This window comes from Adelges cooleyi, unplaced genomic scaffold (assembly GCF_023614345.1).
Source record: "Adelges cooleyi isolate 19-005CV unplaced genomic scaffold, UGA_ACOO_1.1 ACOO_flye_CR_arks_rails_tigmint_CR_PRNA_376, whole genome shotgun sequence".
Lineage (NCBI taxonomy): Eukaryota > Metazoa > Arthropoda > Insecta > Hemiptera > Adelgidae > Adelges > Adelges cooleyi.
The window spans coordinates 1,354,178-1,369,402 of record NW_026096053.1 but is presented as its reverse complement, the minus strand read 5'-3'; the positions used below and the strand labels follow the sequence as shown (position 1 = coordinate 1,369,402).

General features: G+C 28.5%; 2 protein-coding genes across 2 annotated transcripts; one reads left to right on the top strand and one right to left on the bottom strand.

The window, feature by feature from the left end:
* Positions 1-324: 324 nt before the first annotated feature.
* Positions 325-2,318, bottom strand: LOC126840313 (uncharacterized). Its single transcript, XM_050575969.1, has 5 exons — positions 1,892-2,318; positions 1,275-1,431; positions 974-1,191; positions 783-858; positions 325-642 (listed from the first exon to the last, which is right to left on the bottom strand). The coding sequence occupies exons 1-5, from the start codon at positions 1,972-1,974 to the stop codon at positions 514-516; spliced, it is 663 nt and encodes a 220-aa protein (XP_050431926.1). The 5' UTR covers positions 1,975-2,318; the 3' UTR covers positions 325-513.
* A 5,419-nt stretch (positions 2,319-7,737) lies between these two features.
* LOC126840993 (uncharacterized) lies at positions 7,738-9,877 on the top strand. The gene is made up of 4 exons (XM_050577114.1): positions 7,738-7,869; positions 7,947-8,108; positions 8,798-8,959; positions 9,620-9,877. Exons 1-4 carry the CDS (start codon positions 7,804-7,806, stop codon positions 9,800-9,802), a joined length of 573 nt encoding a protein of 190 aa, XP_050433071.1. The 5' UTR covers positions 7,738-7,803; the 3' UTR covers positions 9,803-9,877.
* Positions 9,878-15,225: the final 5,348 nt, after the last annotated feature.

Here is a 15,225-nt window from a genome sequence, read left to right as displayed (position 1 = left end):
AATGTTGATCTAATTGTTATATTTTAACTAGTTAAGACAAAAAAATTGATATCAATTACAAGTATAAATAATTTAAAAACCAATTTTAAAAATGTTAAGACCACGTTTAAAATATAGTCTACATAAAGAATCCCAACAGTTTTATACTTGATTTCAGTGATTTGTTTTTAAATATACAAGATTATTTTATTAAGAACAACACATTTATTTTATCTGAAAATAATTAGGATTTCAAATATTTTTCTTTTTGAATATTTTCTGTATATAAAATTGTTTGTCATTTTTTTTTTTTAAGCTTTATAACATAAAAAAAAAATCATTAAAAACTGGTTATCAACTTTATTTTTTATAACTATAAATTAATTAAATTCGTAGTTACATTAAAAACATACTTATTAGTTAATAGTAACATGCAATAATATAATAATATTTAACATATGATATTTAAAAAAAATGTTAACAAAATAATGTATAAATGTAATTATGTAATTATTTGATGAATCATATGGTAATTTAATAATCAGTAGTAGTTCGCAGGTAATTTACTGAAGACGGCATTGTACACTTATCGTGACCATTTGGAAATAGTTTATCGAGTTCCTCATCCTTTACCGACGGCAAGATCATTACTTTTTCGCCAGGCTGAAAATATAATATAACAAAATTATGTATAAATAATATATAAAATATAATACTCGATTATTGCTATTATATCAATATTTTATTGCCTCCTATGTATAATAAAAACTTTGTTAAATTAAATATTAACACTTTTAACGTACCACCCAATTGGCTGGCGTAGCGACCGTTTTCAATCTGTGAACTAGCTGAAGAGAGTCAATGCAGCGCAAAATTTCCCTAAAATTAAAATTTTGAAATTAGTTACCGTTATAATTCTAAATCAAAAACAAATTAATTATAATAAAAAGGTATAAAAAAAAATATAATCATTTGTCATTTATATTACACTTACTGTATATTACGCCCTGTACTGGTTGGGTAAATCATCATCAATTTAACTTTTTTATCTGGGCCAATAATATAAAGAGAACGAATGGTCATTGCGCAATCTGGATTGTCTTTGTCTTCTTCGGATATCATGTCCAATTTGACAGCCAACTCTCGTTTACTATCGCTAATTATTGGATATGGAAATTCACCTTTAATGTCGAGGCAGTAAGATTTTATATCCTAAAAAAAGAATAAAATTAATTTTTTATAGTCTAGTATTGATTAGGAAAACTTCTTAAGCAACACCAATTATAAAATATTACCTTAATCCAATCGACGTGACTTTCCAACTTGTCACAAGATAATCCCACAATTTTGACGTCGCGTTTTTTGAACTCATCTATGAGAACGGCCATTTTACCCAGTTCAGTAGTACAAACTGGCGTAAAATCAGCCGGATGAGAGAATAACAAACACCACCTACGACATAAAATGATCATTTTTTTTTTTCTTTAATAGAATGTTATAAAAACTCAGCTAAAACAAAAAAAAACTTACATTTTTTGGAGTTATCGTAGTTATAAAAAGTAATAAATAAATTGTAATATATTTAACTGCGCGATGAACTACTTCTATACTTGGTCGCGAACTTTTTAAAATACATGAACGAAACAAAACATTAAATACAACATGTTGTACATGTTCAAATTTAGTCCATTATAAAATATAGCGGTGGAAAAGTTTAGAGTACGTTCTAATTGCAACGTAGATAATTCACGCAACTATGAGAAAACTTACGAAAAAACAAAATCAACCTAGTCATCTTGTAATCACACTTCAACTAAAGAGTAATTTACTAAATTTTAACGATTCAGCCGACCAATAAAAAACAACAGCCAACACAAATCAAACTAAAGAATAATAATTATTTTATACTTACGATTCGCCGATCCATTTGTAAAAATTAATTGGACCCTGCGTAGAGTCTGCGGTGAAGTCGTCAATTACACTTCCTAAACGCATTTTGGGGCTGAAAGGAATACTATATTTTGCTTTAAATCGATATCACGTCAGCCGAACAAGTGCACCGCCGAATGTAGTTGTTAAAGACAGAATAAAAATATATAGGTAATATTAGAAAAAAATGGCCGGTGTAGACAGCGAGGCCACACGGTGGAAATAACAATTTATGGTAGTTTATTTAATTTAATACTAATTATCGAGTAGTTTATGTAGATATTATATTTATGGAGTGTTTTAGATATTACTAGGTAGGTATAATAAATAATATTACATAACACGAGCAGCGAACTGCACACTATAAATATTCAATATTGTGGTACTTATGGGTTATCACAACTACTGGATTATGCCGTGGTTATCCTATCACAATAACCTAGTATACAGATATATACTATGATAAACTAGATTGCTAACTGCTAAGTGTTCATGCCGCCAATAGAGATAGTATTGAACATACCATTTTCCGCCATCTTTGTGGGAATATTAGAACCTTATCACATGAAAATATTATGCTTATAACAATCACAGAATAGATAAAAGTAAAAGGGTCACTTTCAGTGTAAACAAAAAAGTGACGACCATAATATGTTGTCCGTGCTACCTATAATAGTTTTAAAACTATATGGTACTGTCTTGCGGGCCGAATGAATTAATTTCTATAATGGGCCGAAGTCCGAACACTTTCCGGCACGGCACTGATTCCACTCTACAAATTATAAAAGTTTTTGGCTGGCTAGTGATAAATTTAAGGACAGAATACTCTTGCTGTACATAAAATTGTTCATTAAATACATTTTATAGTAGGTATATTCTTTATTATTATCAAATGCACATTTTTTTTTTTAATGATGCATTGCGCAATAATATTAAAATATAATGTGCATTCTTGATTAAAGTTAAATAGATCGGTTAAGCCTGAAATCCACTATTAAAAGCATATTAACAATGAACAATAATAATAATGATAATAATCATAAAATAATATAAAGACTTCATACGGGTAATACCTAAAAACTAATAAGTAATAACTAAAAAGTGGAAATGGCTGAAAACAACAACAACCGGCTTGTGATAAAAAGAGTAACAAATATTCAAAATAACAACAGTAGAAATAGACAATAGTAGGAAAAAATCTGACCGCAAAAATATATTTTTTTAACACAATAAGTACATTAAATTATTATAATAATTAATAACATTATTTATTATTATAGATGAATAGCAAAAATATTTTTTTCCCCGAAACTATTCGATTTTATTCGTTCCGGCTGAGAATAACTTGATAAAAAAAAAAAAAAATTATATGTAGACAGAGCGATTGTCCGATTCTGAAAAAAAAACACTGTTTAAGTTTGGGAACTTTGTTGTTTTAGTTATTCATTAGTTACTATAGCTCCGAACTTTGTCCGCGGCTTTTGGTAATTTGTATACCTACAATACAATAAAAGATTAAAAACCGAGATAAATTGTACTGTGCACTTGACGGTACATTGTGTATTACATTGTATGACAATAATGTAATATAATGACCTTTCGTTATGATACAATCTGTTAAAAACAAATTTAGTTAGTTGTTAGAGGCAAATGAGAGAATTGGATTTTATCAATATCACATAACTGCCTGCAAGATGGAAGCAATAGTGGTTCGACATTAATTATTACGCTTCGTTTCCATCCACAAATAGCCACAACTACTATACCGTTTACAGAGGTATAACAGAGTCCTTGAACACTACAGTAAACTAACTAATAAGTAAAATATCCTAATCTAGGGAAAAAATATACCAGTAAAAAATAACTATAAAAAAAACCACAGCATAACAAAACAGTCATCTCTCTATATGCTTTTATTGGACGTATTATACTTGGTAAATTTTTTCTTAAAAATTTACTTTACCTGAAAAGGTAAAGTAAATTTCCACTTTTTTTTTTCTTGAATCCTTACCAACTTAAACGATAATCGTCGAAACTAGTTAAATAAAAAACGCATGCCTCCAACAAAATATGTTTTAGCATCAATGCAAACCTAGCGATAAGTGGATATGATCAAAAATAAATAAATAACCAATCCTTTACTCACTTATAGCGATTTGTTAAAACCATTTTGGGAATTTTATATATCTATTGTTTGCTATTGTGTGAATGCAAAACCTTGGCAACAGCCAGTTAAAAACGCAAAATGAAATGTGCTTTTATGGTTCTAAAAAAATACATGTACCCCGGCAATTACATTGGATAATGTATGTAATAAAAATAAAAAAAAAAGTTAATTTTGAACTCGCGGTATTAATGAAGAGCTTATTAACTCTGTGATCATTGTACGCAAAACAAAATTAAAATAATTGACCTTCTGTACAAGCTACCTCCAAACATCATTTTATTTTATAACCATTGTCGAATAGCATATAAATTATAAAAATTAAATTGTGGGTATACAGGGTGATCCATTTAATGTAAGACACTCATATGATCGGGTGCGGCTGAGTAATGCGCTCAGATAAAAATAATACTACATGCCAACTTTTCGACAGTCCTAAATTTTAAACTTAAATAACTTAAGAAATTAACATTTAAAACTGGTTATCGACCAATCGACATTTTCAGTAAAATTTTTCTTAAATTAACCCTTCACTGCATAATGTTCCATACATGGAACAATTGTATTTATTGTTTATATCTGTTCATGCTTTACATTTTTGATGCACAATGTTCCATATTTGGTACAATTCTTTAATTAGCGTTTTCCATGAAATCAAAACTCAAAAAAAATGTATTTTTATTTTTTTAGTAGTATTAAGTACATTTATAGCATATGGTTAAAAAAAAATTCATGCAGTGAAGGGTTAAAAATGTAATAAAATATATTATACGTTACCATTTAAGTTTCAAAAGTTGGTAAAACTCTGAAACTTACCAAAAAATTAAAACAGTTGGATATTGTTTAATACTGTTGAATAACAATAACAAAAATGTTTCCAAAAATTTTAATTTAAAAAAAAAATGTTTGTAACCAGTGAAAATGAGTGGCTTACGTTAGAAGGATCACGCTGTATATTAATAAAAAATAGGCAATGATTTTTTTTAGTTTGATTAGATTTCAAGGTTTGATCCCATGTTCATTATTATAATGTATACATTGTTGATGAATAAGAGCAATATAACTCCTTGATTTGGTCGGTTTATGGCATAGAGTATGGCCAGGAATTCGAATTATTCTATTAAAAGCAGTCCTAAGAGTAGTATTTGCTCTAAAATGAAAATGATGTGTTTAACAACGTTAGTGTTTGCTGTACCTTTACTCGTTAGTCGATCTGTCTCGGTAAGAATTTTATAGTAACTTAACAAACGATACTAAACGTGTTGATTTCATTATGGTTTAGGCGTTATATAGCTTGTCTTTGATAAAAGCGACCAAATGCCAACCAGACCAAAATGTTGTGTGGTATGACATAATATATAATGCTTCAATTCCGTCCTCGACTAAATACAACCACTATGTATTGCACAAAGATATCACCGAATCTTTGAACATCACGGTAAATTAATATGCGAATGGACGATGCGATTTTAAGAGAAAACTTTCTAAAAAATTGTATACAAAATAATGGAATAAAAATTTGTTGAAATTAGAGGACAGCCTAAACTACTAAACCCGTAAAAAGTTTTACTTTTCATTTCCTCCGGTAAAACAAATCATTTGATTATTTTTAATCATTGATAATTAAAAAAATGTACGAAAATAAATAGCTCCGTTTTGCCCCTATTATCTCAATTAAATATATGTTATATATATATATATGGATTGTAACTCCTAAAAGCTGATGAAAATATCGTAAACGATAAAAAATATTTAGTTCGCTATATATTTAAATACATATGATATAAATGTATTTAATTATAATATATTATAATGTATTTAATGTAATTATATTTAAGATTTCCTGTGATGTATACAAGAAAGAAGCACGCTGGGAATTGTTACCTTATGCTTCTGGCAAATCTATAAATTTCTGTTTATTTTTAAAACGTGACATAACAATAATGCCAGTAATTAGGACATTTGCAGAAATAAGCCAGTCGTGTCCTGTAAAAAAGGTATGTAATATGTATCAATCGTTTTTTTAACGTATGGTTGCTATATTAATAATAATCTAAAGTATACAGATTACTATATAATAGTATATACTCTGTAGTGATAGTTATAGGATATTGTAATTTATTTTGAATTAAGAAGATGTTTCTATTTTTTAATTGTGTTAAACTATTTGAGAAATTATTTTTTAATATCAAACTTAATATATGTATGTATTTAATCACAATAATTAATTCAATTATGTTTAACAGGGCACATACCTACTATTAAAAAACACGTTTTCAAGTATATTCAGTTCAATCGTTATGCCTGGATGCTTTAAGATAAATCTGAAATTGTATGACTCCAACAGGAATCATATAACATGCATTTCGTGTGTAGTTTTTCAGTCATTCGATCAAAATCACGAAGTCGGTCGTAACACTTGTTATTAAAACCTAATTAAAAAATCTTTACGTTAAAGCATGGTTTCGGGGGTGGTTACAGAATACTTAAGAGGACGTCATACACTTTAAAAATTATCGTAAAAACGTATTTATGGGAATGCGTGCAGATCTTAGCGAAATGGCTTTAGTAAAAAAAAATTGATACCATTAAAATGAGAAGAGCTTAAACTAAGTTCTCTCGTCGATTTTTTTAGAAAATTCAAATTTTACCTTAAATACAAACACCTAAAAAAATTGAAAAAAATATTAACTGAAAATGGTAATAATAATAAAAACAAAACCATAATAATAAAAAAAAAACCGACGAGAAAGCCTAGATAAAGTTTACTTTATTTTAATTATGTAAAAATAATTTTACTATTATTATTGAGTCAATAATAGAGCAAATACGCGTAGCTATGTTTTGATAGACCGAAAAATAAATTAACTTCCAATACAGTAATAATTACACATCGAGATTGATCTTTAAATTATAATTTTGCAAAAAATTGCCAATACCCAACTTCTTAATAAATGTAAATAATAGTGTGCCATGATTTTGTTCGTTCGAGATTTTATTATTGTCGGTGTATAATAACTGGGTAAATAAGAAAGAAATGTTTTTTTTTAATTACTAACCTTAAGTTATATTCCAAACATTGTCACTCTAGTAAAAATAATAAATTTGTGTTATTGTTGTAAAAAAATTAAGTATTTATAATAACACAGTAAACTTAAGTCATCATAAAAACCACAAAGTGGCCTAACCTTATGGGCAGCTGTAACGCTTCACGGCCAACACCTAATTGCATATTTTTTTGTGGAATAATTATTATATACTTTTGGTGTGGTCACTCTATCTAATAAATAAATAAACATAATAGTATTATGTTCAATGACACTTGAAATCTTATTGTTGTCGTTTTATAAATGATAATTATTTTCATTGCTTTTACGTTTTGTTAATGTTCTTATCAAAAACCGTATCTTAAAACGATCACAAAATATACCTTTTTTAAGCACTTAACTCATCGATTGACACACAAATTGTGTAATACAATCGATGAAGATTTAAATGCCCTTATTTTGTTGTCCTCGATCAAATACGCGAACAATAGATCATTAACATAACCAACTATAACAAAAGTGACCTTCCGTATAATAATTATTGGAAATACGGAATACCAAACTCAACAAAATATGGCATAGGTATTCATAGTCTACACTCATCGCTGGTTTATTAGTTTGTAGCGGTATAATATTATTAATGAAAATGATGTTATTAAATTCCATTTACTAGTTTTGTCCAAAATGAAGTTATTTTATTTATGTCCGTTATTAATGGGCATAATTTTATTCGAGTTTCGACCAATAATGGTAAGAATTTTGTTCTAAATACTTAGAGAAAAATAAAGTCCAAGCTTTTTATGCTTGATTTAATTAATGTTATTTAGACGGCATTTAACTTCTATTTGCTAAAAGCTACAGCAAACAACTGCTTACAAGACAGAAGTAATTTGTGGTTAGATCTGGTGTACAATGTCTCGATTCCTCTACCCAACAGTAACAACTACTATACGATTTTTAGAGAGATCACCGAGTCTATGAACATTACGGTAGGTAAAATATTCGTTTTTAAACTATTACTAATATTTTATAACTAAACTCAACAGTTTATCGCACAATATCGGAGTTTGGTAGAGAATATTTATGTTTCTTTTTTCCACTAAAAAAACCATAACCGTATGGATGGTTTGATTAAAAAAATATTGTAAGTACATTTTTTACTAAAGTTTTGATCTTGAAATAGTCTATATTTAAACTGTTACAAACCGTAAATATACGCCGAGCATTACAAAGAAAAAGCTTTAAAATGCTATATTGTAAAATGGTAAATTTGGTAAATTTTTTTTTTGTAATCCCTCGATAATATGTTAATCCATACTAAACGATACCACCTACACACATATAGTAAGATTTCGCATCTCGATGTCGAAAATAACTGAAGTCTGAAGAGATAACCTAAGAAAAAGATTCGTCAAAAACCAGTTTGTAAAATTTTATAGTACCAATTTTTTTTGGAATTTTTAATTTTAGAATATATTTTTTTTGTATTTAATATTTTATTTTGGATAATTTTTTTTAACGTCAGAAACTTATTTAAATTTAAATACTCCATACACGGTAATTAACACGTTGACTGCCAACCTACGAAGATAACTCGTAGTTTGAATGGTACTTTAAACAGTCAACGAGCTAATACGCCTACAGTTTGCTTACATTAGTGATTTACTGTATTTTAAAGGTACGCAGCAACATGTACAAGAAAGTAAAAAAAGACTGGAAATTGGAACCAGCCTTATCGGGAAAATCTATCCGGACGTGTGCATTTTTAAAATATGACATAGCCTTAATTCCAATATTCAGATTGTTTGCAGAGATAGGACATTCGTGTCCTATAAAAAAAGTATGTATTAATATTTTTTGAATTTATCATATTTTTCGGTTTTCAATTATTATTCTAAGCAGGGTGAATGACTGTTGATGGATTTCCCAATTATATACTATCTTTCTTTTGTTAAATTATGTATGGGGCTATTTTCATAGATATAACTATAGAGCTAATAGAGAACAGTCATCTTTTTCTTCTACTTCTTCATTTTCTTCCTTACATCATCCCATACACGTGGGACATCTACTCATTCATCTCATTATCTCATTGTTTCCTCCATATATCTTAATGACTTTATTTATAAAACATCGACTTCTTCTTCAGCCTACCCCGACCTTTAAATCCTCAAATATTTTCTAACATTTTCGGTTCGTTTTACTATTTTGCCCCCCCCCCTTCTTACAATTTTTTCAACATACCCCAACTATTTTAGTTAATTTTTTCTATTTTTTCCTGCTGCACATGCGACTGCCAAATATTTTTTTATGCACTCATTAGTCGTTTCTGGTCACCTTATTTGGACATAGTTTTGTTTTCTTCCATTGTCCTTTTTTAAAACAATTATTTGTATAATAATATGTAAAATAAAAATGAAATAGTAATCAAAATTAAACATTCCACGTTCATATATTATGTTTATTTGTTACAAATTAAAATTACCTTTTTTTTTTATAGGGTAAACGCCTAATTTTTAACAACCATATTTCAAGTCCATTCCATCCGGTATTCATGCCTGGCTGCTGGAATCTTACACTAGAATGGCTTGACTCGAACAAAAAAGTTATAACTTGCGTTTCGTTTGTAACGTTACAGTCAGTTGATTCTAACTATGAAGTCGACCGAAATAATTGTTATTAAAATAAGGACAACTGCAATTTATTTAAATAATATTATCTTTAAGTGCAATATTAACAATTAAGTATTATAATAAGAAAATATATGGGTATATTGATATCTTTTCGTACTCTTCAATGATTTTACCCAAATGATCCATCTTATATTGGGTTAGTTACAATGATCTGGATCGGATAATTATGGATCGAGTCTATCTAGTAAAAGTCTACTTGGTCAAGATACAGTTTAATTTTTCAATGTCCAAACTGACCCAACCCTAAATAAAAAGTGATCCACTAAATGGCAGAACTTAATTTTTTTGGCACTGACATTTCATTAACATCATTTAAAACTTATGAATGCCATTATCATGAAATAGTGGATTTGATGGTTTAGCTCTTCTGGCGTTATGCGTCTCAAATTGATTTATTGAGACTCTTAATCAATCATATCACATAAATAATTGTTTATATTTTTGGCAAATATAAAAAGAACAGTGCGGCCACTGATTTGTATGGTATCTTTTTTTGATAGAAAAACTAAACATCCTAAAGAGTTTTATGGCTAAAATAACTATTATATATCGGAAATTTGTTAGAGGTAAAATTTATATTTTCGTTTTAAGTTACATTAAATCAAATTTACTTTTCAAACGTTAAGAACAGTTGTATGACACAATTAGAAACATTTAGCACGAATTTATTACAATCCCGCCAAAGTAAGCTAAACAGTGGTTAAAAAATAACGAATACAAATATAACAAAAAAAACAAATATACATACCTGAATGAAATCTAGCTTAGTACTAATATTTACGGTGTCCGCCAATAATTAGAACAGACCTTATGGAGGACCGAAGAAGCGACTGTTTGGTACGTGCCAGGTATAAATATTTTTGTAAAACTTTTTTTAGGAAAAACTAAAAAAGAAACAATATAATATTACGATTATCATGAGGATCTACTTTCTTTATTGTGTGGACGAGTGAAATACCTAAATAATGATGATATAATTGGAGTTAAAAAAAATTGTTAATTAGAATGTAGTTATTTTGTTTAAAAAAATAGTATCCTATTGAATCGATATAATATATTATAGTACCTATACATTGTTAAGTGATTAAATACAGATAAGTTTTTTTATGGTGTTGAAGGTGTTTCTGAATGACATACCTATTAAATGTATATTTTGTTCATTTTACAGAAATAAGCATTTATGTATTACCTACAGCGCAGTTACAAGCTGCATGTCTATACGAAAATATAATACATAGTAAACATTTGTATACATTTTTTCGCGTTACAAAGATAGACTTTATCTTATTAATCATACGACTAACTGGCATATTCTTAAAATGAAATTATTTGTTTTATTATTGGGCATATGCTTCTGTGGCAATCTTTGCCAATCGGCACAGGTAAGTGTTGTATAATATAAATACATAAATACACAATCGCCGAACATCTTACCAGTTAAATATGAGAATTTCAGGAGCCGTTTAACTTATATTTGCTGAAAGCCACCAATTGCCTGCAAGACAAAAGCAAAATGCTTTTTGACATACGGTATAACGCTTCGATTCCGTCACCGAATAGTCACAACTACTATGTCGTTTTGGCGGATATCACCAAGTCTATGAACTTAACGGTAAACCGTTTTTAGTATTTAAAAAAAATAATTCTGCCTATGAACGGAACGTTCTAACCAAAAACCTATTCTTTCCTAACCTATTCTCTACTTTGCCTTTTTTTCTCATATTTGGATATAATCTTTTTCTGCTCTTGTTTTCCTTCTTGCCCATGATTAAACCTGAATCAATCTTTGGGCACATACTCTTTTGCTGTTCCATTTCTAATAAGATACTATACTTTTTTGCTGTTCCAATTCTAATAAGATACTGTACATTTTTAATTTTCTCTTCTTCCGTGACATTACATTTTTTTCTTCGTCGGTCGTCCAATGTGTTAAACTAATTGTATTCTCTAATTATTTGTTATATTGTAACTGTCCCTTCATTCTTTATGTGCCCTAGCTGTTCCATACATTTTTCATTTATTTCAGATTGGCAATAACATGTACAGAAAAGATAAAAATTGGAAACTGATACCTTCGTTGTCGGGCAAAACTATAAACTACTGCGAGTTTTTAAAAAACGACATAGCGGTAATGCCAAAAATTAGAATGTTCATGAAAGCAAGCATCACATGTCCTGTAGTAAAAGTATGTATTAATTCAATTAACTCATAAATATATATATTGTCGTTCATTGTAAAAGTGGTGTAACTCCAAATTTTTAAAATATACATATTTTTACTTAACGGAGTCACATTTAGTCACATCTTTTATTATAATAGAGAAGCAACTTCAATAAATGTAAAAATAAATAAAGAATATAAACCACTGAATGAATACTTAATAAAAAACTCATTATTTCAAAATTCAATTACAAGGTTATAATTCACTTTTACAATGAATGACACATATTTGTCTTCAGGTTTCTCTTTCTAATTCTAACTACCTCCAAGTATATTCCTGTTAGGTATTCTATCTATTCAGGCCTTTATTTTAAGAGATAAGTATAGATTTATATTTAATATTAGTAAGGTAACCTAACGGTTGGGTTAGGTGGTAAAAGTGTCAAATTAACAATGTCAATCAAATATTTTCATTACATTTTAAACTAAGTCTACTTGCTTTACATAATTAATTTTATATTATTACAGTTTATTTATTTACTTGTATCATTTATACTATTTTTATTTTATAAATGTACTAATTTATAAGTATTACGTATACATATATAGATATAAAATGTAATAATATAGTTATAATAAAAGTAAATTGTGTTGTGGTTTGGGTTTTCGTTAATATAAATAGTATTTGCCACAAGCTTACAAATGACTCTATTTTTTGTTTCATTAATGATAGCACTGCTAATTTCCTTGCATTGGGTACGTCAATTCTTTATAAATAATTCAATTATATTTTTCACAGGGTAAATATCCAGTGATTAAAAACAAACTTGTGAGTGTATTCAGTCCGATTACCATGCCTGGATGCTGGAAACTAAATTTTGAATGGTTTGATTCCAATAAAAATATCATTGCATGCGTTTCACTGGTATTCTTTCAGTCTAAGTTTTCTGAGGAAGAAAACGACCGGAATAATTGCTATTAAAATGAAAATATTGTGTTCGAAGACAACATTATATTATTTCATATATAAGGGAATTTTATTTGCTATTACAAACCAATGTCAATATTTTGTCTGTATGGTGACTATAATAAATAACTCGGTTGATTTATTTTTGGGTTTATATTGTGAATTATTGTTTATAACATTAAAAATATGCAGTTAATTTAAATCATCGTTGAAATTAACTGCGAGATATAAAAAAATGGAGAACTATTTACATTGAATGATGATGAAGCGAATATTAATATTTGTTCTACCTAGTTATTTCGAAGAATAGAGTCATCGCCAGTGAGATAAAGGCTAGCTGTGTAGATGGCAATAGGTATCCGAGTTAATGATTTTTATTAAATTCATTAAATGACATGTTATTACATCTTCATGTTTTTTTTCAGTTTAAGGCCCAAAAATCGTTGATTTCAGAATAAATATTATTGAAGAAAGAATCTCCTTTCAAATTGTATTTTTAATTAAATATAATTCATAGTTCACTAAAAATTCAAGTTTATGATTAAGTTAATTCTAAAAGAAAATCACTATAGGAGGAAATTTACTATTATTATAATACAAAACATCACAATTTTAGGATCTTTAAATTTTCATTGTATTCTAAAAAGGCTTTATGAAAAAATAAATAACTTTTCTAGGAATGGTTATTGCTCATTTAATTTTTTTTTATTTATTTCAAACATCATATTTATTTGTAGTACTTTTAAAGATTTAAATCGAGAAAATTAATAAATCTCCCCGATCTTAGTTCGAGCGTTAAAATATATCTTGGGATAAAAAAAACACACGGGTACAGCTAAAAACTATTATTTTTTTTTTATAACTATATCAGGTTATTCAGATATTAACTAAATTCTTAAATTTAATAATAAATATATAATACCATTGTGAATTACCCATAGGACCTTTAGACCGGGAAAAAATAACTAATGTCATCATGATAATATTACACTTGTCACAACATCATTAGAGTTTATACAATTACCGGAAGTTTGAAAAAAAAACAGACATGATCAGGACGACGACAGCAAAATACTTCCTCCGTTAGAAAATAGAAACTACACGATTCGCAGTGTTCAATTATACAAGGCTGCAAGGTAGACTACACAGTGCGCGTGTATGTCGTCTAAGCTGCCTACGATAATGATTGACAGGCGCAAAACATGTACCATGATATTATTGACACGCACGCGTCACGACAGTGTTTTGACGGAATTACGTGTGTACACGCTTGATGTACTTTTAATCTGATTTTCGAAATTTAAGTGCTGAAACTACATTAAAAAAAAAAAAACCAAAATGAAGGCATAGGTTCCACCCTTCTTGTCCGCGTAAAACCGTAAGATATTAATCTTTCCCGTAACAGTTGTCAAGAGTATCTTACTGCATTCATACTTACTGCACATACGCGCCGGTTTTAATGTTTGTGCACAGCACACCGAGTGTCTATAATCGTCACCGACAGCTGTTGTTGTGTATCGTAGTGAGCTTACAATTTTGTACATACCGTGAAAACGATGTAAACAGACTTGCCGGAAGTGTCTGAAGTTATTCGCAGTAACTGAACGTTCGAAGATGACTGAATAGAATATTATTATCTCGAACGCATGTCAGCGCGACAGTGGCCAAAAAACTCATTTTTTATTTTTATTATTACGGTAAACGATAATAATAATTATTGCAACATTACACTGTAACTCGGAATTCGAGACGATTATTTAAATTTTTTCCATTACAATTTTTTCTACAAAATCATTTATAAGATATTGCGCGTTTAGTAGGGTGGGCGAAGAACCTGTCGAGCTCGGAGAGTAATATTTACCGCTGTAAAGGGCGAAGAGCAACAATTAATTTTAATACGGAATCGGCCGTCGTGTAACGCTGTAAAAATAATAATTGAAAAAGATGTGACCAGAGAACAGACCATCGTTAAGTAATATGTCGTTGAAGAAATGAACCTTCCCGGGACGTTTTGTATCGTTCCATAAAGAATAACATATAACTTTGAACATTTTCAATCGGCATATTTATACGAGTTCAAAATTAGTTAAGCTATCAAAACGTTATAATATTAATAATTTGAATCGACATTAATTGTTGTAGTTAAAGCAAATAATGTGAATTTCGGCTTGAAAACGTTATCATTACCAACCGCAATTTATGATTATTTATTTTTTAAATATTGTCTGTTTTTTTTTTAATAAATAAATAATAAATTTTATATTATAATAAATTGTGAAAATAATA

Excerpts from the sequence above, each read along its gene's own strand:
- LOC126840313 (XM_050575969.1), bottom strand. The coding sequence starts at position 1,974 with ATGCGTTTAGGAAGTGTAATTGACGACTTCACCGCAGACTCTACGCAG. Across the intron at positions 1,432-1,891 it reads TACAAATGGATCGGCGAATC|GTGGTGTTTGTTATTCTCTC; the intron begins GTAAGTATAAAA and ends TTTATGTCGTAG. Across the intron at positions 1,192-1,274 it reads GTCACGTCGATTGGATTAAG|GATATAAAATCTTACTGCCT; the intron begins GTAATATTTTAT and ends TTCTTTTTTTAG.
- LOC126840993 (XM_050577114.1), top strand. The coding sequence starts at position 7,804 with ATGAAGTTATTTTATTTATGTCCGTTATTAATGGGCATAATTTTATTC. Across the intron at positions 7,870-7,946 it reads TCGAGTTTCGACCAATAATG|ACGGCATTTAACTTCTATTT; the intron begins GTAAGAATTTTG and ends AATGTTATTTAG. Across the intron at positions 8,109-8,797 it reads CCGAGTCTATGAACATTACG|GTACGCAGCAACATGTACAA; the intron begins GTAGGTAAAATA and ends TGTATTTTAAAG.